Raw genomic sequence first — 20291 nt, 5'->3', positions numbered from 1 at the left:
GACCTCTCATAATTATACACACCTCAATTAAGACTTCCCTCAGCTTCCTCTGTTCCAGAGAAAACAAACCCCATCTATCCAAGCTTTCCTTATAGCTAAAATTCTCCAGTCCTGTCAACATCCTCATAAATCTCCTCTGTACCCAACTTCAGTCCAATCAATCTTTGCTGTAATGTGGTGACCAGAACTGCACGCAGTACTCTAGCTGTGACCTAACTAGTGTTAGGGAAAAAGCCAATTTTGCTAAGCTGAGAGGTGATTTAGCCACACTGGACTGGAAACGGATACTGGAAGGTAAATCAGTGTCAGAGCAGTGGGAGGCATTAAAGGAGGAGATCACACCAAATATGTGCCCTTAAAGAAAAAGGGTTGGAATAACAAATCTAGAGCCCCCGAGATCTTGGGGACATACAGTGTAGGATAAAGGAAAAAAGGAAAACTTGTGACAGATACTGAGGCTCAATACTACAGAATATCTAGAGGAGTATAGAAAGTGCAGGGGTGAAATTAAAAAGGAAATTAGAAAAGCAAAGAGAGAGCATGAAAAATTCTTGGCAAGTAAAATCAAGGAAAACCCAAAGATATTTTATAAAGATATTAAGAGCAAGTGGATAACTAAAGACAGGGTAGGGCCTATTAGAGACCATGAGGGTAATCTGTAGGCATGAGACGTGGGTATGGTTCTTAATGAATACTTTGCGTCTGTTTTCACAAAAGAGAGGGGCGATGCAGACCTTGCTATCGGGGAGGAGTGTGAAATATTAGGTGAAATAAATATACTGAGAGTGGCGGTATTAAGGGGTTTAACAGCTTTGAAAGTGAGTAAGTCCCCAGGCCTGGATGAAATGTATCTCAGGCTGTTAAGTGAAGCAAAAGAGGAAATAGCAGAGGCTTTGACCATCATTTTCCAAACCTCTCTGGCTTCAGGTGTGGTGTGAGAGATCTGGAGACTGCTAATGTGGTACCTTTGTTTCAGAAGGGAGAAAGAGATAGACCGAGTAATTACACTCCAGTCAGCCTAACCTCGGTGGTGGGAAAATTATTGGAAAGAATTTTGAAGGACAGGATAAATCTTCATTTAGAAATACACAGATTAATCAAGGATGGATTTGTTAAGGGAAGGTCGTGTCTGACTAACTTGATTGAATTTTTTGAGGAGGTAACCAGGAGGGTCGATGAGGGCAGTGCTTACGATGTACTGTATATGAATTTTAGCAAGGCTTTTGATGAGGTCTCACATGGCAGACTGGTCACGAAAGTAAAAGCCCATGTGATCCAGAGCAAAGTGGCAAGTTGGATCCAAAATTGGCTCAAAGGCAGGAAACAAAGGGTAATGGTTGATGAGTGTTTTTTTGACTGGAAGGCTGTTTCCAGTAGGGTTCCGCAGGGCTCAGTACTAGTCCCTTGCTTTTTGTGGTATGCATTAATGATCTAGATTTGAATACAGGAGGTATGATAAAGAAGTTTGCAGATGATACTAAGATTGGTTGTATGGTTGACAATGAGGAAGAAAGCTGTAGACTGCAGGAAGATATTAATGGACTGGTCAGGTGGGCAGAACAGTGGCAAATGGAATTTAATCTGGAGAAGTGTGAGTTAATGCATTTGGGGAGGGCTAACAAGGAAAGGGAATACACATTAAATGGTAGGATACTGAGAAGTGTAGAGGAACAAAGGGACCTTGGAGTGCGTGTCCACAGATCCCTGAAGGTAGCAGACCAGGTGGATAAGGTAGTTAAGAAGGCATACGGAATATTTGCCTTTATTAGCCGAGGCATGGAACACAAGAGCAGGGAGGCCTTGGCGAGCTGTTGCAGTGTATCTTATAGATGGTGCACACTGCAGCCACGGTGCGCAGGTGGTGGAGGGAGTGAATGTTGAAGGTGGTGGATGGGGTGTTGATCAAGTGGGCTGTTTTGTCCTGGGTGGTTTCGAGCTTCTTGTGTGTTGTTGGAATTGGATTCATCCAGGCAAGTGGAGGGTATTCCCTCACAGTCCTGACTTGTCCCTTGTAAATGGTGGAAAGGCTTTGGAGAGTCAGGAGGTGAGACACTCGCCGCAGAATATATACAAATGGGTAAGATCTGATAGCTATTGCAGAGAAGTGGTTGCAAGGTGACTTGGACTGGGAAGTAAATATTCAGGGGTATTTGACAATTCGGAAGGGCAGACAGAAAGGAAAATGAGGTAGGGTAGCTCTGTTAGTAAAGGATGAGATCGGTGCGTTAGTGAGAAATGATATTGACCCAAGATGTTGAATCAGTTTGGGTGGAGATAAGGAATAATAAGGGAAATCGTCGCTGGTGGGCGTAGTCTGCAGGCCCCCTCACAGTAGCTACACTATTGGATGGGAGTATAAATCAAGAAATAATGGAGCTTGTAAAAAAGGAACGACAATAATCATGGGCGATTTTAACCTTTTGTATTGATTGTTCAAAGCAAATTGGCCAAGGTAGCCTTGAGGAAGAGTTCATAGAGTGTATCAGAAATAATTTCCTTGAACAGTACATTGCAGAACCAACCAGGGAGCAGGTTATCTTAGATCTAGTACTGTGTAATGATACAGGATTAATAAATGATCTTCGAGTAAAGGATCCTCTCGGAATGAGTGACCATAACATGGTTGAATTTCAAATTCAGTTGGAGGGTGAGAAAGTTGGTTCTCAAATCAGGGTCCTAAGCTTAAATAAAGGAGACTACAAAGGTATGAGGGCAGAGTTGACTAAAGTGGACTGGGAAAATAGATTAAAGAATGGGACGGTTGATGAGCAGTGGCAGACATTTAAGGAAATATTTCATAACTCGCAACATAAATATATCCCAATGAGAAGGAAAAACTGTAAGAAAAGAGATAACTATCCGTGGCTAACTAAGGAAATAAGGGAGGGTATCAAATTGAAAACAAAGGCATACAATGTGACTAAGATTAGTAGGAGGCCAGAGGATTGGGAAACTTTTAAAAGTCAGCAAAGATTGACTAAAATAAAGATAATGGGCCCAAGTTTCCACATGATTTGCGCCTGATTTTTAGGAGCAACTGGTGGAGAACGGACTATCTTAGAAATCGCAATTCTCCACATTTTTTTTTCTGCAGTTCTAGTCAGGTAGAACTTTGGAACAGAATTTTTTCTTCAAAAGGGGGCGTGTCCGGCCACTGACGCCTGATTTCAAAGTTTCCACAGTGAAAACGTACTCCAAACTAAGTTAGAATGGAGCAAGTGAAGATTTTTGTAGAACTGAAAAAACCTGTTCTACACATTAAAAAATCAGGCGCAGGTTACAAATTAGGTGTCCAGAACAAGGTGGGGGGTGGGGGGGGGGGTGGAGGGAAGTCATTAAATTCTACAATAAATCCTTATTTAAACTTCTACAAATATTATACAAATAAATCCAACCTGAATAAACATTTATAAGCAAAGAAAAGATTAAATAAACCATCTTCCTACCTGTGTGAAAGTGCTTCAGGCACGGAGAATTCTGCAGTCAGCCTGAGGCGCCCGTTCTTTCCCGCGGGGGGGGGGGGGGAGGAGGCGCCCATTCTTCCCGTGGGGGGGAGGAAGGGAGAGGAGGCGCCCGTTCTTTCCCGCGCGTGGAGGGGGCGCCCGTTCTTCCCGCGGGGGGGGTAGGAGGTTCCCGTTCTTCCCGCGGGGGGGGTAGGAGGCGCCCGTTCTGCCTGCGGGGGGAGGGGAGAGGAGAGGAGGCGCCCGTTCTTTCCCGCGGGGGGGGGGAGGCGCCCGTTCTTCCCGCGGGGTGGGGGGGGGGGAAGGAGACAGTGAGAAGGCTGCAAGTGCTGATGTGCTGATGGCAATGTGCTTTTATTAAAAAAATGTTCAAAAATTAAACAGCTACAAAGAACTACAAAAATGGCCGAGTGCCAATGTTGTTTTCACACTGAGCATGCGCGAACGCTCCAAGGCGCACGCGCAGTGTTGCCGGCAGGAAAAAAACTAATTTAAATAGTACCCGCCCCCTCCCACTTACAAAATCGGCGCGAGTGTAGGCTCCGCCCCCCTGGGCGCCGCGCCAGGCAGACAAGGAGCTGCAGAACGCTCCAGAATTGCGATTTTTTTTTTTAGGCGCCGTTTTAGGCGCGAAAAACGGGCGCCCAGCTCGGAGGAGCGCCCGTTTTTTATCGTGTGGAAACTTGGGCCCAATGGGAGGGAAGATAGATTATGAAAGTAAACTAGAACGAAATATAAAAACAGATAGTAAGTGTTTCTACAGGTACATAAAAAGGAAAAGAGTGGCTAAAGTAAATGTTGGTCCCCTAGAAGATGAGACTGGGGAATTAATAATGGAGAACAGGGAAATGGCAGAGATGTTGAACAACTATTTTGTATCGGTCTTCACGGTAGAAGACACTAAAAACATCCCAATAGTGGATAATCAAGGGGCTATAGGGAGGGAGGAACTTAATACAATCACTATCACTAATGAAGTAGCACTAGGTAAAATAATGGGACTAAAGGCGGACAAGTCCCCTTACCATCTGTTTTTATATTTCGTTCTAATTTTCTTTCATAGTCTATCTTCCCTTTCTTTATCTTTTTTTTAGTCATTCTTTGCTGCTTTTAAAAGTTTCCCAATCCTCTGGCCTCCCACTAGTCTTGGCCACATTATATGCTCTTGTTTTCAAATTGATACCCTCCCTTATTTCCTTAGTTAGCCACGGATGGTTATCCCTTCTCTTACAGTTTTTCCTGATGGCTTACATCCTAGGGTCTTAAAAGAAGTGGCTGCGGAGACAGTGGACACATTGGTTGTAATCTACCAATATTCCCTGGGTTCTGGAGTGGCCCCAGCAGATTGGAAAACCGCAAATGTAACACTCCTATTTAAAAAAAAAGGAGGTAGACAAAAAGCAGGAAACTATAGACCAGTTAGCCTAACATCTGTCGTTGGGAAAATGCTGGAGTCTATTATTAAGAAATCAGTAGCGGGATGTTTGGAAAAGTATAATTCAGTCAAGCAGAGTCAGCATGGTTTTATTGAAGGGAAATCATGTTTGACAAATTTGCTGGAGTTCTTTGAGGATGTAATGAGCAGGGTGGATAAGAGAGAACCAGTGGATGTGGTGTATTTGGATTTCCAGAAGGCATTCGATAAGGTGCCACATAAAAGGTTACTGCACAAGATAAAAGTTCATGGGGTTTGGAGTAATGTATTAGCATAGTGGATTGGCTAACTAACAGAAAACAGGGTGTTGGGATAAATGGGTCATTTTCCGGTTAGTAAACGGAAACTAATGGGATGCCGCAGGAATTGATGCTGGGGCCTCAACTATTTACAATCTATATTAATGACTTGGATGAAGGGACCGAGTGTAATGTAGCCAAGTTTGCTGATGATACAAAGATGGGTGGGAAAGCAAATTGTGAGGAGGACACAAAAATTCTGCAAAGGGATATAGACAGGTTCAGTGAGTGGGCAAAAATTTGGCAGATGGACTATAATATGGGAAAATGTGAGGTTATCCACTTCGGCAGAAAAAATAGAAAAGCAAATTATAATTTAAATGGAGAAAAATTGCAAAGTGCTGTAGTACAGAGAGACCTGGGGGTCCTTGTGCATGAAACACAAAAAGTTAGTATGCAGGTACAGCAAGTAATCAGAAGGCAAATGGAATGTTGGCCTTTATTGCAAGGGGGATAGAGTATAAAAGCAGAGAAGTCCTGCTACAACTGTACAGGGTATTGGTGACGCCACACCTGGAGTACTGCGTACAGTTTTGGTCTCCGTATTTAAGGAAGGATATACTTGCATTGGAGGCTGTTTAGAGAAGGTTCACTAGGTTGATTCTGGAGATGAGGGGTTGACTTATGAGGAGAGGTTGAGCAGGTTGGGTCTATACACATTGGAGTTCAGAAGAATGAGAGGTGATCTGATTGAAACATATGAGATAATGAGGGGGCTCGACAAGGTGGATGCAGAGAGGATATTTCCACTCATAGGGGAAACTAAAACTCGGGGACATAGTCTCAGAATAAGAGGCCGCACATTTAAAACAGAAATGAGGAGGAATTTCTTCTCTCAGAGGGTTGTAAATCTATGGAATTCTCTGCCCCAGAGAGCTGTGGAGGCTGGGTCATTGAATATATTTAAGGCGGAGATAGACAGATTTTTGAGCGATAAGGGAATAAAGAGTTATGGGGAGCGGGCAGGGAAGTGGAGCTGAGTCCATGATCAAATCAGCCATGATCTTATTAAATGGCGGAGCAGGCTCGAGGGGCCAGGTGGCCGACTCCGGCTCCTATTTCTTATGTTCTTATGTCAAATACCCAGCCGCTGACTCACCGACTCTCTGAATCTTCCCTCTTTTTTTCTTCCAGTGGTGGGCAACTGTGCTCAGGAACTTCCATCCCAGCCTCACGGTTGTACAGAAGGAAGTTGTTACCCTGCGACTGGCAATCTCCTGATCGGGCGGGCCCACAACCTGACTGCCTCCTCCACCTGCGGCACACGGGGCCCCAGTGACTATTGCATTGTCAGCCACCTCCAGGTATGTGTGTGGGACGGGGTCCCTGCTCCTGGTTAAGGGTTACCAACCCTGCCGGGCTGCCCTGGAGCCTCCAGGAATTGAAGATTGATCTCCAGGACATTGGCTACCAGCAAAAGCCCGGGGGAAATGATCGGGTGTGGCGGGGGGCGGGGGGGTTGAGGGAGGTGGGTTGTTAAAAACAATTGTGTGTTTCAGTTTATTTGAAGACTTGTTTTTAATGGGGAAGATGGATGTTTGATGGGACGGAGAGGTCACGTGATGAAACCTCCAGGAATCCAGTTGGCAACCGGCCTCCTCTGCATTCACTGCTCTTCCTCCCGATTGGGCAACAAAATATCAATCAGTAATGGCCTGCATCTTGTATTCATAGCCTGTTATTCAATGTCCTTGAGAGCGTCGAATGATACAGCACAGGAGGAGGCCATTCGGCCCATCCTGCCTGTGCAGGGAGGTTTCATCACATGACCTCCTGCAGCCGTCTGCCCCGCCCCCACTCCCCCCATTGGCCGCTCCACGCGTCCATCCTCATGGGGCCCCACCCTCACTCTCCTGCCATTGGCCACCCGACACTCCCATCCTCGCGATACCCCGCCCACACTCACCTGCCATTGGCCCCCACACACACGTCCCTCCTCGCTGGACCCCGCCTCCACTCTCCTGCCATTGGCTCCCAAAAGACGCCTATCCTCGCATGGCCCCGCCTTCCCACGGCCAATCGGAAAGTGGACAGACTCGATCGGATGATTCCTGACTCGGTCAAACAGCCGTTTCCTGCATCGTCCAATATTTTTGTAACTAATAAACAAAAGCGTTTAAAGAAAATTAAGAATTACACATTGTGTTGACACCCCTTTGATTTTTCTCCCAGGATTTTGCTCGTAGCCGTGTCCTGGGGATTCATGGGATAATCCTGGAGATTCTAGGGCAATCCGGGGAGCTCACACCCCTCGCTTCTCCCTGTCCTTCCAGCTGCTTCCTGTGCCCCTTCAACAGCAACTTGCATTTATATAGCGCCTTTAACAGAATGTAAAACATAGAAACATAGAAACATAGAAAATAGGTGCAGGAGTAGGTCATGGCTGATCATGGCTGATCACCCACCCCAGCACCTCCCCCCCACGCCCCCTCCACACCCCCCCGACCCCCCAGCTGCAAGAACCACATCCAACTCCCTCCCGAACACATCCAATGAACTGGCATCAACAACTCTCCGCGGCAGGGAACCCCACAGGCCAACAACTCCCCGAGTGAAGAGGTCTCTCCCAATCCCAGCCCCAAACAGCCCACCCCCCATCCCAAGAGCGTGCCCACCCCCTCCCCCCCCCGGCTCCGGACCCACCCAACACCGGGAACACTCCCCCCGCACCCAACCCGCCCCGTCTCGTCAGAATCCTTCCCAAATGTCGAACACCCCCGGATGTCGAGCCCCCAGCCCCGGCCACCCCGGAGCCACGCCCCCGCGACGCCAACCACACCACATCCACCAACCGCCATCTGCGCAGTCAACCCGTCTACCCCACTCTGAACACTCCCCGCACCGAGGCACAGAGCCCCCAGGCCTGCCCCTCCAACACACTTCGCCCCCCCCAGACCTCCGCTGCAATGTGGCCCCTCCTGTCCCCCGCCCTGGGTTTCTCCACCCCCCACCACTCTCCTCTCCATCCCTCGCCCCCGTCTCCCCTCAACTTCCCTCTGCCTCCCCGCACAGGCTCCCATCTTGGGGGCGGTAACCTTCTGGGGCAGGGAATTTTAGCCCCCGGCGTGGAAGTCCTGCTCCCGCCGCAGAATTGGCCTTACCACCCTCAATGGAAGCGCAGTGCAATTTCCCACACTCCACTTCCTTTGGGGGCAGTTACCGGGGCCCGACTGGATGCTCCTGTGACAGTTTGAACTGGTGCTCTCCACTCTCCCATCCTGTGACAGTTGGAACTGGTGCTCTCCACTCTCCCATCCTGTGACAGTTGGAACTGGTGCTCTCCACTCTCTGTCCTGTGACAGTTGGAACTGGTGCTCTCCACTCTCTCTCCTGTGACAGTTGGAACTGGTGCTCTCCACTCTCTGTCCTGTGACAGTTTGAACTGGTGCTCTCCACTCTCTCTCCTGTGACAGTTTGAACTGGTGCTCCCCACTCTCCCGTCCTGTGACAGTTGGAACTGGTGCTCTCCACTCTCTCTCCTGTGACAGTTTGAACTGGTGCTCTCCACTCTCTCTCCTGTGACAGTTTGAACTGGTGCTCTCCAATCTCTGTCCTGTGACAGTTGGAACTGGTGCTCTCCACTCTCCCGTCCTGTGACAGTTGGAACTGGTGCTCTCCACTCTCCCGTCCTGTGACAGTTGGAACTGGTGCTCTCCACTCTCTGTCCTGTGACAGTTGGAACTGGTGCTTTCCACTCTCTCTCCTGTGACAGTTGGAACTGGTGCTCTCCACTCTCTCTCCTGTGACAGTTGGAACGGGTGCTCTCCACTCTCCCATCCTGTGACAGTTGGAACTGGTGCTCTCCACTCTCTCTCCTGTGACAGTTGGAACGGGTGCTCTCCACTCTCCCATCCTGTGACAGTTGGAACTGGTGCTCTCCACTCTCTCTCCTGTGACAGTTGGAACGGGTGCTCTCCACTCTCCCATCCTGTGACAGTTGGAACTGGTGCTCTCCACTCTCTCTCCTGTGACAGTTGGAACGGGTGCTCTCCACTCTCCCATCCTGTGACAGTTGGAACTGGTGCTCTCCACTCTCTGTCCTGTGACAGTTGGAACTGGTGCTTTCCACTCTCTCTCCTGTGACAGTTGGAACTGGTGCTCTCCACTCTCTCTCCTGTGACAGTTGGAACGGGTGCTCTCCACTCTCCCATCCTGTGACAGTTGGAACTGGTGCTCTCCACTCTCTCTCCTGTGACAGTTGGAACGGGTGCTCTCCACTCTCCCATCCTGTGACAGTTGGAACTGGTGCTCTCCACTCTCCCATCCTGTGACAGTTGGAACTGGTGCTCTCCACTCTCTCTCCTGTGACAGTTGGAACGGGTGCTCTCCACTCTCCCATCCTGTGACAGTTGGAACTGGTGCTCTCCACTCTCTCTCCTGTGACAGTTGGAACGGGTGCTCTCCACTCTCTCTCCTGTGACAGTTGGAACTGGTGCTCTCCACTCTCCCGTCCTGTGACAGTTGGAACTGGTGCTCTCCACTCTCTCTCCTGTGACAGTTGGAACTGGTGCTCTCCACTCTCCCATCCTGTGACAGTTGGAACTGGTGCTCTCCACTCTCCCGTCCTGTGACAGTTTGAACTGGTGCTCTCCACTCTCCCATCCTGTGACAGTTGGAACTGGTGCTCTCCACTCTCCCGTCCTGTGACAGTTGGAACTGGTGCTCTCCACTCTCTCTCCTGTGACAGTTGGAACGTTCCAAGGTGCTTCACAGGAGCGTTATCAGACAGAATTTGACACCGAGCCGCGTACGAACATATTAGGACAGGTGACCAAAGAGATGGGTTCTAAGGAGGAGATTACAGAGATAGGGAGGGGCGATGCCAGGGAGGGATTTGAAAACCAGGATGAGAAATTTGAAATCGAGGCGTTGCTGGACCAGGAGCCAATGTAGGTCAGCGAGCACAGCGGGCGATGAGTGAGCGGGACTTGGTGCGAGTTAGGACATGGGCAGCAGAACTTTGGATGATCTCAAGTTTATGGAGGGTGGAAGATGGGAGGCCAGCCAGGAGTGCGTTGTAACAGTCAAGACCAGAAGTAACAAACACATGGATGAGGTTTTTAGCAGCAGATGAGCTGAGGCGGGGGGGAGACGGGCGATGTTATAATAATAATAACTTGTATTTATATAGTGCCTTTAATGTAGTAAAATGTCCCAAGGCACTCCACAGCAGTGTTATAAGACAAAACAGATAAATTTGACACCGAGTCATAAAAGAAGAAATTAAGGCAGATGACCAAAGCTTGGTTAACATAGAAACATAGAAACATAGAAAATAGGTGCAGGAGTAGGCCATTCGGCCCTTCGAGCCTGTACCGCCATTCAATGAGTTCATGGCTGAACATGCAACTTCAGTACCCCATTCCTGCTTTCTCGCCATACCCCTTGATCCCTCTAGTAGTAAGGACAACATCTAACTCCTTTTTGAATATATTTAGTGAATTGGTCTCAACAACTTTCTGTGGTAGAGAATTCCACAGGTTCACCACTCTCTGGGTGAAGAAATTTCTCCTCATCTCGGTCCTAAATGGCTTACCCCTTATCCTTAGACTGTGACCCCTGGTTCTGGACTTCCCCAACATTAATAAGAACATAAGAATTAGGAATAGGAGTAGGCCATCTAGCCCCTCGAGCCTGCTCCGCCATTCAACAAGATCATGGCTGATCTGGCCGTGGACTTAGCTCCACTTACCCGCCCGCTCCCCATAACCCTTAATTCCCTTATTGGTTAAAAATCTATCTATCTGTGATTTGAATACATTCAATGAACTAGCCTCAACTGCTTCCTTGGGCAGAGAATTCCACAGATTCACAACCCTTTGGGAGAAGAAATTCCTTCTCAACTCGGTTTTAAATTGGCTCCCCTGTATTTTGAGGCTGTGCCCCTTAGTTCTAGTCTCCCCGACCAGTGGAAACAACCTCTCTGCCTCTATCCTGTCTATCCCCTTCATTATTTAAATGTTTCTATAAGATTATCCCTCAACCTTCTGAACTCCAACGAGTAAAGACCCAGTCTACTCAATCTATCATCATAAGGTAACCCTCTCATCTCCAGAATCAGCCAAGTGAATCGTCTCTGTACTCCTTCCAAAGCTAGTATATCCTTCCTTAAGTAAGGTGACCAAAACTGCACGCAGTACTCCAGGTGCGGCCTCACCAATACCCTGTACAGTTGCAGCAGGACCTCCCTGCTTCCATCCCTCTCGCAATGAAGGCCAACATTCCATTCGCCTTCCTGATTACCTGCTACACCTGCAAACTAACTTTTTGGGATTCATGCACAAGGACCCCCAGGTCCCTCTGCACTGCAGCATGTTGTAATTTCTCCCCATTAAAATAATATTCCCTTTCACTGTTTTTTTTTCCCAAGGTGGATGACCGAACATTTTCCGACATTGTATTCCATCTGCCAAACCTTAGCCCATTCGCTTAACCTATCTAAATCTCTTTGCAGCCTCTCTGTGTCCTCTACACAACTCGCTTTCCCACTAATCTTTGTGTCATCTGCAAATTTTGTTACACTACAATCTGTCCCCTCTTCCAGGTCATCTATGTATATTGTAAACAGTTGTGGTCCCAGCACCGATCCCTGTGGTACACCACTAACCACCGATTTCCAACCTGAAAAGGACCCATTTATCGCGAATCTCTGCTTTCTGTTAGCCAGCCAATTCTCGATCCATGCTAATACATTTCCTCTGACTCCGCGTACCTTTATCTCCTGCAGTAACCTTTTGTGTGGCACCTTATCGAATGCCTTTTGGAAATCTAAATACACCACATCCATTGGTACACCTCTATCCACCATGCTCGTTATATCCTCAAAGAATTCCAGTAAATTAGTTAAACATGATTTCCCCTTCATGAATCCATGTTGCGTCTGCTTGATTGCACTATTCCTATCTAGATGTCCCGCTATTTCTTCCTTAATGATAGCTTCAAGCATTTTCCCCACTACAGATGTTAAACTAACCGGCCTATAGTTAGCTGCCTTTTGTCTGCCCCCTTTTTTAAACAGAGGCGTTACATTAGCTGCTTTCCAATCCGATCGCACCTCCCCAGAGTCCAGAGAATTTTGGTAGATTATAACGAATGCATCTGCTATAACTTCCGCCATCTCTTTTAATACCCTGGGATGCATTTCATCAGGACCAGGGGACTTGTCTACCTTGAGTCCCATTGGCCTGTCCAGCACTACCCCCCTAGTGATAGTGATTGTCTCAAGATCCTCCCTTCCCACATTCCCGTGACCAGTAATTTTTGGCATGGTTTTTGTGTCTTAAAGAGTGGGTTATGGAGGTGGCAGTAGGGGGTCATGATGATGGAGAGCATGTGGGGTTGGAAGTCCAGCCCAGGGTCACACACTGATACCTTCGGCTGCCCATTCACTGCCCCGAGTTCATTAACTATGGAGAGTTGGCCAGGGCTGGTGCGGACTGGCCCAGGTCAGTTATCACACAACCCGAGGTCCGGGTCTGGGGGATCTGTAAATGACTAATCCTGGGCTCCTGGATTGTATTCATTGAACTCCTACAACGTGGGCTTGTCCATTAATCAACTTATTCTATCTATCTCGGTGAATCTGGATATTTTTGAGAGGATTGGATGCTGCAGTGCCAGGATATTGGGATCTCTCTGGGTGCATGTGTTAAGATGGGCCGAATGTCTTTTCGCATCTGTAACTATCATTGATGTGAATTCTCTCATTTCCCGATCGCTCTACTCCTTTATTGTCCCCTTTCCCATTTCTCTATTTGAATTCTCTCTGTATCTCTCTCTCTCTTTCTCTCTGTATCTCTCTTTCTCTCTGTATCACTCTCTCTGTCTCCCTCTCTCCCTCTGTCTCCCTCTCTCCCTCTGTCTCCCTCTCTCCCTCTCCCTCTCTCTCCCTCTCCCTCTCTCTCCCTCTCTCTCCCTCTGTCTCCCTCTCTGTCTCCCTCTCTGTCTCCTAATCTGAGGAAGGATGTTCTTGCTATTGAGGGAGTACAGCGAAGGTTCAGCAGATTGATTCCTGGGATGGCAGAACTGACATATGAGGATCAATGGGCTTGTATCCACTGGAGTTTAGAAGAATGAGAGGGGATCTCATAGAAAGATATAAAATTCTGACGGGATTGGACAGGTTAGAGGCAGGAAGAATGTTCCTGTTGCTGGGGAGTTCCAGAACCAGGGATCACAGTCTAAGGATAAGGGGTAAGCCATCTAGGACCGAGATGAGAAGAAATTTCTTCACTCTGAGAATGGTTAACCTGTGGAATTCTCTACCGCAGAAAGTTGTTGAGGCCAGTTCATTAGATATATTCAAAAGGGAGTTAGATATGGCACTTATGGCCAAAGGAATCAAGGGGTATAGAGAGAAAGCAGGAAAGAGGTACTGAGGTTGAATGATCAGCCATGATCTTATTGAATGGTGGTGCAGGCTCGAAGGGCTGAATGGCCTGCTCCTGCACCTAATTTCTATGTTTCTATGTTTCTATGTCATCATCGGTAACGGGTATTGATCCTGTTTTGAAACCCTGTTGATCGTAGCCTTGCAGCCTTCACAGATTCTGACTGTGCCATCACTTTTCAGCACAGGAACAATGGGGCTGGCCCATTCACTAAATTCAACCGGTGATTTGATCCCTTCACGCTGGAGTCTGTCCAGTTCGATTTCGACCTTCTCCCTCATCATATACGGAACTGCCCGAGCTTTATGATGGACGGGTCTTGCATCCGAGCCCACATGGATCTGCACCTTGGCTCCCATGAAGTTGCCAATGCTTGGTTCAAACAGCAAGGGGAACTTGCTCAGTACTTGGGCACATGTATCTTTCTCCGACGACAATGCCTTGATGTCGTTCCAATCGCATCCGATTTTTTTTCAAGCCAGTTCCTGCTGAACAGCATTGGGACAACGCCAGTGCCTGGGACAATCCACCATTATGAGTTCTTTGGTGTACGTGTACAACTTGGCATTGACTGGACTCAGCCTGGGCCTTACAACTTTCATATCCCACAGCTTGTCGAATGCCCTCTGGCTCATTATCGATTGACTCGCCCCCGTGTCCAGTTCCATCATTAAATTTCACGTTAATCATTATCGGTTTGCTCTTAGTTAGGAACGAGTACAGTCGATACACTTCCTCCTCTGGCATCTCGGATTGCGTATCCGGATCCGCGCTCATCTGACCATCATCCTCCAAGTGATGTGTTGCAGTACACTTGCTCATCTGCGGACACTTTCGCTGGAGATGCCCCACTCTCAGACAGCCTTTGGAATTATATTGCTTAAATCGGCACTGCTGGTGCCAATGATTTCCCCCACAATGCCAACACAGAGAAATCGGATGCATTCCCGCTGGCGGACTTTGGGCAGCCACAGGTTTCGCATGCGCTGTCGGGTAGGCCCTGCTAAGTGCCGCTCTGCTGAATGCCGAATCAATCATATTTACAGTACTTGTCGAGTTTCGATTTTTCACTGATATCTGCTTTAGACTTCTATCCATCGTCATGCATGACTGAACGATCGTGATGGCCCTGTTCAAGTCCAACATCTCCACCGGCAATAGTCTATGCAGGATCACCTCGTGCTTGATGCCGATTACAAAGAAGTCCTGCAGCATGTCTGCCAACACAGCCCCGAACTTACACAGTCCCGCTTGACGTCTCGGGTCGACAACGAATTCCGCCACATTCTGGCCCTCTGAGCGAATGTATGTATAAAATCTGTATCTCGAGATGATGATGCCTTCATCTGGCTGAAGGTGGTCCTGTATCAATGTACACAATTCTTCATACGTCTTCTCTGTTGGACTCACTATTCTTTATCAGACCATAAATTTTTGGACGGCAAACCGTGAGGAACACCGCCCGGCGCCGATCTGCGTCGCCAACCTCCTCCATTTTGTTGGCCATAAAGGACTGGCTCATATGGCCCAATCTTCTCCTTCCACAAATGGCTCCAACAATCCAATTGTGCTCATTTTTGCATGCAAAGGTTCTTGTTGCCTCGTCACCAAATGTTGTGTGAGCAATAACTGTTCGGCTAAGTACTGTTTAACTCCAAGAGGTATGACCTTGGCTCTGCTTTATTAAGGCCCAAAGTGACTAATATACAAAATGGCTGGCCCTTTATTCTTGGGCTGCACACACGTGCGTGCAGCCCAATGGCCTCCAACAATGACGCCATCTAGTGGCTAGTGATCCCAAAAGCACATACATGACAAATGCGTTGGGAATAACGTCTCCTCCTCCTCGTGAGCAGTCTGCCACCTCTTTGGGCACATAATGCTCTTCAATAAACCTTCTCCCATCTCTATTCTGCAGCATGTGATTAGTCATCGATACTGGTTGAGAAATTACAGGCTACATCACTATAAATGCTCTTAATTTGTCCTCAACAAAAACAAATGTGATTAGATGATTGGCAAGAGTCAAAAAGGCCCTTAAAATCACTCACAAATTGCTTCTCCTGACAAGCACCAAGCAGCCTTTTATTAAAGATCCTCTGAGTTACAAAATGGCGTCCATAGTGTCGAGTTAAGGTCAGGTGAGTGCTTTTCTTCAGCGTCTTTTTGGGCGGGCGATCATCTGGGCGAATTATGAGTGAAATGCCGAAAGTAGCGCTCGGCGATAATCTGGGCCATAATCGGGCACTAGTTTCCATTATAGTTTCCACCCTACCACAGAAAGTTGCTGAGGCCAGTTCATTAGCTATATTCAAAAGGGAGTTAGATGTGGCTTTTACAGCTAGAGGGATGAAAGGGTATGAAGAGAAAGCAGGAATGGGGTACTGAAGTCGCATGATCAGCCATGATCATATTGAATGGTGGTGTAGGCTCGAAGGGCCGAATGGCCTACTCTTGCACCTATTTTCTATGTTTCTATGTTTCTATAACCAGTATTCTCAGCCTTGCACCAGGATGATGTATTTATTTTTTTAAATAGGCCGGGCGATGCATATCTATCTGTCTGTCTGTCTCTGTCTCTCTCTCTCTCTATCTCTCTCTTTGTCTCTCTCTCTGTCTCTCTCTTTCTCTCTCTGCCTCTCTCTCTATGCCTCTCTCTCTCTGCCTCTCTCTCTCTCTCTCTGCCTCTTTCTTTCACTCACTCTTTCTTTCACTCTTTGTTTCTCTCAGTCTCTCTCTCGTACTCTCTCTGTCTCTCTCTCTCACACTCTCTGACTCTCTCTCATTCACTCTCTCTATTTGAACTTACTGTTCAAGTAGATTCCAAAAGTTATTTTAAAAGTAGTTGACTGAAAAAGAGGAATGTTAATGGGTATGGGGAGTGAGGGGGAGAGTGGGATTAGACTGGGTGGGATATTAAAGGGTGAGGGGAGTGAGGGGGAGAGTGGGATTAGACTGGGTGGAATATTAAAGGGTGAGGGGGAGAGTGGGTGGGACATTAAACTGTACGGGGAGTGAGGGGGAGAGTGGGGTTAGACTGGGTGGGATAGTAAAGGGTATGGGGAGTGAGAGGGTGAGTGGGGTTAGACGGGTGGCTCGTGTAGAGAAATGCACCAGCACTGACTTGATGGGCCGAATGGCCTGGATCAGTCACAGGATTACAAAGGATTAAGAAGACTGTCTGAAATCTGTATTTTAATCTCTATCTATTTGAACATTCTTTCTACTTTAAATTACCTCTCTGTGCAATTTCGCCCTCACCATCCCTTTCTCTCAGTTTTGAATGCAAGCTTTGATTTCTGGCAATGAAATAATCTGTACAGAGAAAACAAGTTAAAAGAGATAAGATCAGAGCGTGCGTGCAGATGCCTCGATGTGGGTCCCACCAACACAACCCTCAATCAGTTAGCAGCAGCTGACAGTCCCCTGGAGATGCCGTGCGATTAGGGAGACGTATGTGTTCATTTTGTCTAGCTCAGCGTTGATGAAATAAATATAAATTGGGATCAAAAGGGAAAGCTGGTAGTTGACGAGTCGACGATGTCCCTGGGGCAGGAGGTGCTGGGGGTCCGGGGGGCACAGAATTGGGGGGGGGGACACCTCCAGCCAGCCTCGGTACTACAAGCATACAGGCAATGACGGACAGGCAAAGACCATCTGGTCCATCCAGCCTGTCCCACACAATCCCGATACCTTGTACATCACAACATATACACTCCACCCCACCCCAAACCCCGTGATCTCCTGGGAGAGGCGAAAAAACACATTTTAAAAGACAGGCCAATTTGCGGTGGGGTAAAATCTGGGAAATTCCTCTCCGACCCATCAAGGCGATCGGAACGCGTCCTGGAGATCACTCTGAATTCCCTGCAGTACCGACCTTCTGTAAGAGGTGGTCTCCGTCCCAGCCAGAAACTAATCCAGCTCTGGCTTTGGGACAGCACAGAATCCAGTGACTGTCAGAGACTGAGAGACACCCCCCTCCTCAGTGCAGAGATCAAACTTCACAACAGCTCGCGATACAGCACAATTCAGGAAGCTGCACCCTTGAGAATTACTGCTGGAAAAAGTTCAGCTTGCTGTTGAAAGTAGTTGAGGAATTCAAAATGATAAAGAAATACTTACATTTATATAGCGCCTTTCATAAAACGATAGCGTCACAGAGAGATGGAAAGCCACATTCCCTCACTTTGAATCTCCGGGCTCCTGGCAACCAAATTTTAATATGATCCATTTATTGTTTAAAGTTTAATTTGTTAATCTGTCGGCTTTAGTGCCTCCTTTAATCAAGGGGCACTTGATTATTGGTTCAACAAAATAGTTGTGGGGATTTCCCACTTTGATAGCAGGATCCAGCATTTCATAAATAATCTGGAGGAAGGATTCATCCAATTTATTAACTGTCCTTCATATCTGGACCCCGTGGGGATGGATATGAAGCACATTCTGAGATGTCTCCGAGTGATTCTGTATAACTACAAGCAAGTACCTCAGGATGTCCCCAAGAGCTTTACAGCCAATGAGGTGCCTTTGAAGTGTGGTCACTGTTGTAATGTGGGAAACACGGCAGTCCATTTGCGCACAGCAAGCTCCCACAAACAGCAATGTTGATAGTGACCAGATAATCTGTTTTAGTGATGTTGGTTGAGGGATAAATTCCCCTGATCCCCTTTCAATAGTGGCCGTGGGATCTTTTACGTCCACCTGAGAGGGCAGATGGGATCCTCCCCTACACTTTAGGGAAAATGTCAAGGCCTTGGAGAGGGTGCAGAGGAGATTTACTAGAATTGTTCCAGGGATGAGGGACTTCAGTTATGTGGAGAAGCAGGGGTTCTCCTTAGAGCAGAGAAGGTTAAGGGGAGATTTGATAGTTTTCATACAGTACATAGGGAGAAACTGTTACCAGTGGCAGGAGGGTCGGTCACCAGGGGACATGGATTGAAGATAATTGACAAAGAACCAGAGACGACACGAGGAAAAAAAATTAGCACAGTGAGTTGTTGTGATCTGGAACGCGCTGCCTGAAAGGGCGGTGGGAGCAGATTCAGTAGTAACTTTCAAAAGGGAATTGGATAAATACTGGAAGGGGAAAAATTTGTAGGAGTGTGGTTCCAGCGGGAGTGGGACTGATTGGATCGCTCTCTCACAGAGCCGGCACAGGCTCGATGGGCCGAATGGCCTCGCTCTGCTGTATCGTTCTATGATTCTATTCCCACTCGTGATCTGGAACTTGTGCGAGTCCACATGGACATGCAGTGCGCACACGATCAAGATCAGCTCTGAGCGCTCCAAAGTCAAATAACCTGCCCACTCCAATTGCCTCGGCTCACACATCGCGTGAGCTGCTACACCAATCGAATCAAACCCCAGCGAGACTCCACCCCTTCCTCAGCCCAGCGCGACTCCGCCGCTTCCCCAGCGAGACTCTGCTCTTTGCCCAGTCTAGCGAGACTCCACCCCTTCCCCAGCGAGACTCCGCCCTTTTCCCAATGGGACCCCGCCCGCTACCCACTGATATCCCATCCCTTCTGCATCGAGACTCCGCCCCCTTCTCCAGCCCAGTGAGACTTCACCCATTCCCCAGTGAGACTCCGCCCCTTGCCCAGCCCTGTGAGTCTCCGTCCCTTTCCCAGTGAGACTCCGCCCCTTTCCCAATGAGACTTCGCCCCATCCCCAGTGAGACTCCGCCCCTACCCCAGCGCTACTCCTCCCCTTCCCCAGCCCAGTGAGACTCCGCCCCTTCCCCAGCCCAGTGAGACTCCGTTCCTTCCCCTCCCCAGCCCAGTGAGACTCCATTCCTTCCCCTCCCCAGCCCAGTGAGACTCCGTTCCTTCCCCTCCCCAACCCAGTGAGACTCCGCCCCTTTCCCAATGAGACTTCGCCCCATCCCCAGTGAGACTCCGCCCCTACCCCAGCGATACTCCTCCCCTTCCCCAGCCCAGTGAGACTCCGCCCCTTCCCCAGCCCAGTGAGACTCCGTTCCTTCCCCTCCCCAGCCCAGTGAGACTCCGTTCCTTCCCCTCCCCAACCCAATGAGACTCCGCCCCTTCCCCAGCGAGACTCCGCCCCTACCCCAGCGATACTCCTCCCCTTCCCCAGCCCAGTGAGACTCCGCCCCTTCCCCAGCCCAGTGAGATTCCGTTCCTTCCCCTCCCCAGCCCAGTGAGACTCCGTTCCTTCCCCTCCCCAGCCCAGTGAGACTCCATTCCTTCCCCTCCCCAGCCCAGTGAGACTCCGTTCCTTCCCCTCCCCAACCCAATGAGACTCCGCCCCTTCCCCAGCGAGACTCCGCCCCCTCCCCAGCCCAGTGAGACTCCGTTCCTTCCCCTCCCCAGCCCAGTGAGACTCCGCCCCTACCCCAGCGATACTCCTCCCCTTCCCCAGCCCAGTGAGACTCCACTCCTTCCCTTCCCCAATGAGACTCCGCCCTCCCCAGTCCAGTGGGATTCCGCCCCATCCCCAGCTCAGCGAGACTCCGTCTCTTCCCCAGCGTGACTCCACCTTGTCATGTATTCAACTATCATTGTAACCAATGTATAAGCTGACCTAAGTTGTACACCTTGAGAACATTGACCACAAGGGGGTGAACTTGTGAGAGACACTCCTCAACTGGACTTTCAGGTATAAAAGGGGAAGCTCCACCCACCTTCTTCACTTGAGGTCTTGGTAATAAAGGTTACTGGTCACAGAGTGACCTTCTATCAAG

The 20291-nt window shown here is 48.6% G+C and overlaps 1 protein-coding gene across 3 annotated transcripts in view; it reads left to right on the top strand.

Moving 5' to 3' along the window:
* The window catches only part of lamb2l (laminin, beta 2-like), a 324539-nt gene that overhangs the window by 21813 nt on the left and 282435 nt on the right, over positions 1–20291 (top strand). For all 3 annotated transcript variants that reach the window (XM_070895627.1, XM_070895626.1, XM_070895625.1), the window contains exon 3: positions 6330–6499. In XM_070895627.1, the coding sequence (XP_070751728.1) occupies positions 6330–6499 (170 nt within the window). The remainder of the gene's footprint in view (positions 1–6329; positions 6500–20291) is intronic.

The sequence above is a fragment of the Pristiophorus japonicus genome, chromosome 12, assembly GCF_044704955.1.
Source record: "Pristiophorus japonicus isolate sPriJap1 chromosome 12, sPriJap1.hap1, whole genome shotgun sequence".
Lineage (NCBI taxonomy): Eukaryota > Metazoa > Chordata > Chondrichthyes > Pristiophoridae > Pristiophorus > Pristiophorus japonicus.
This window is presented reverse-complemented; position numbering and strand designations above follow the sequence as displayed.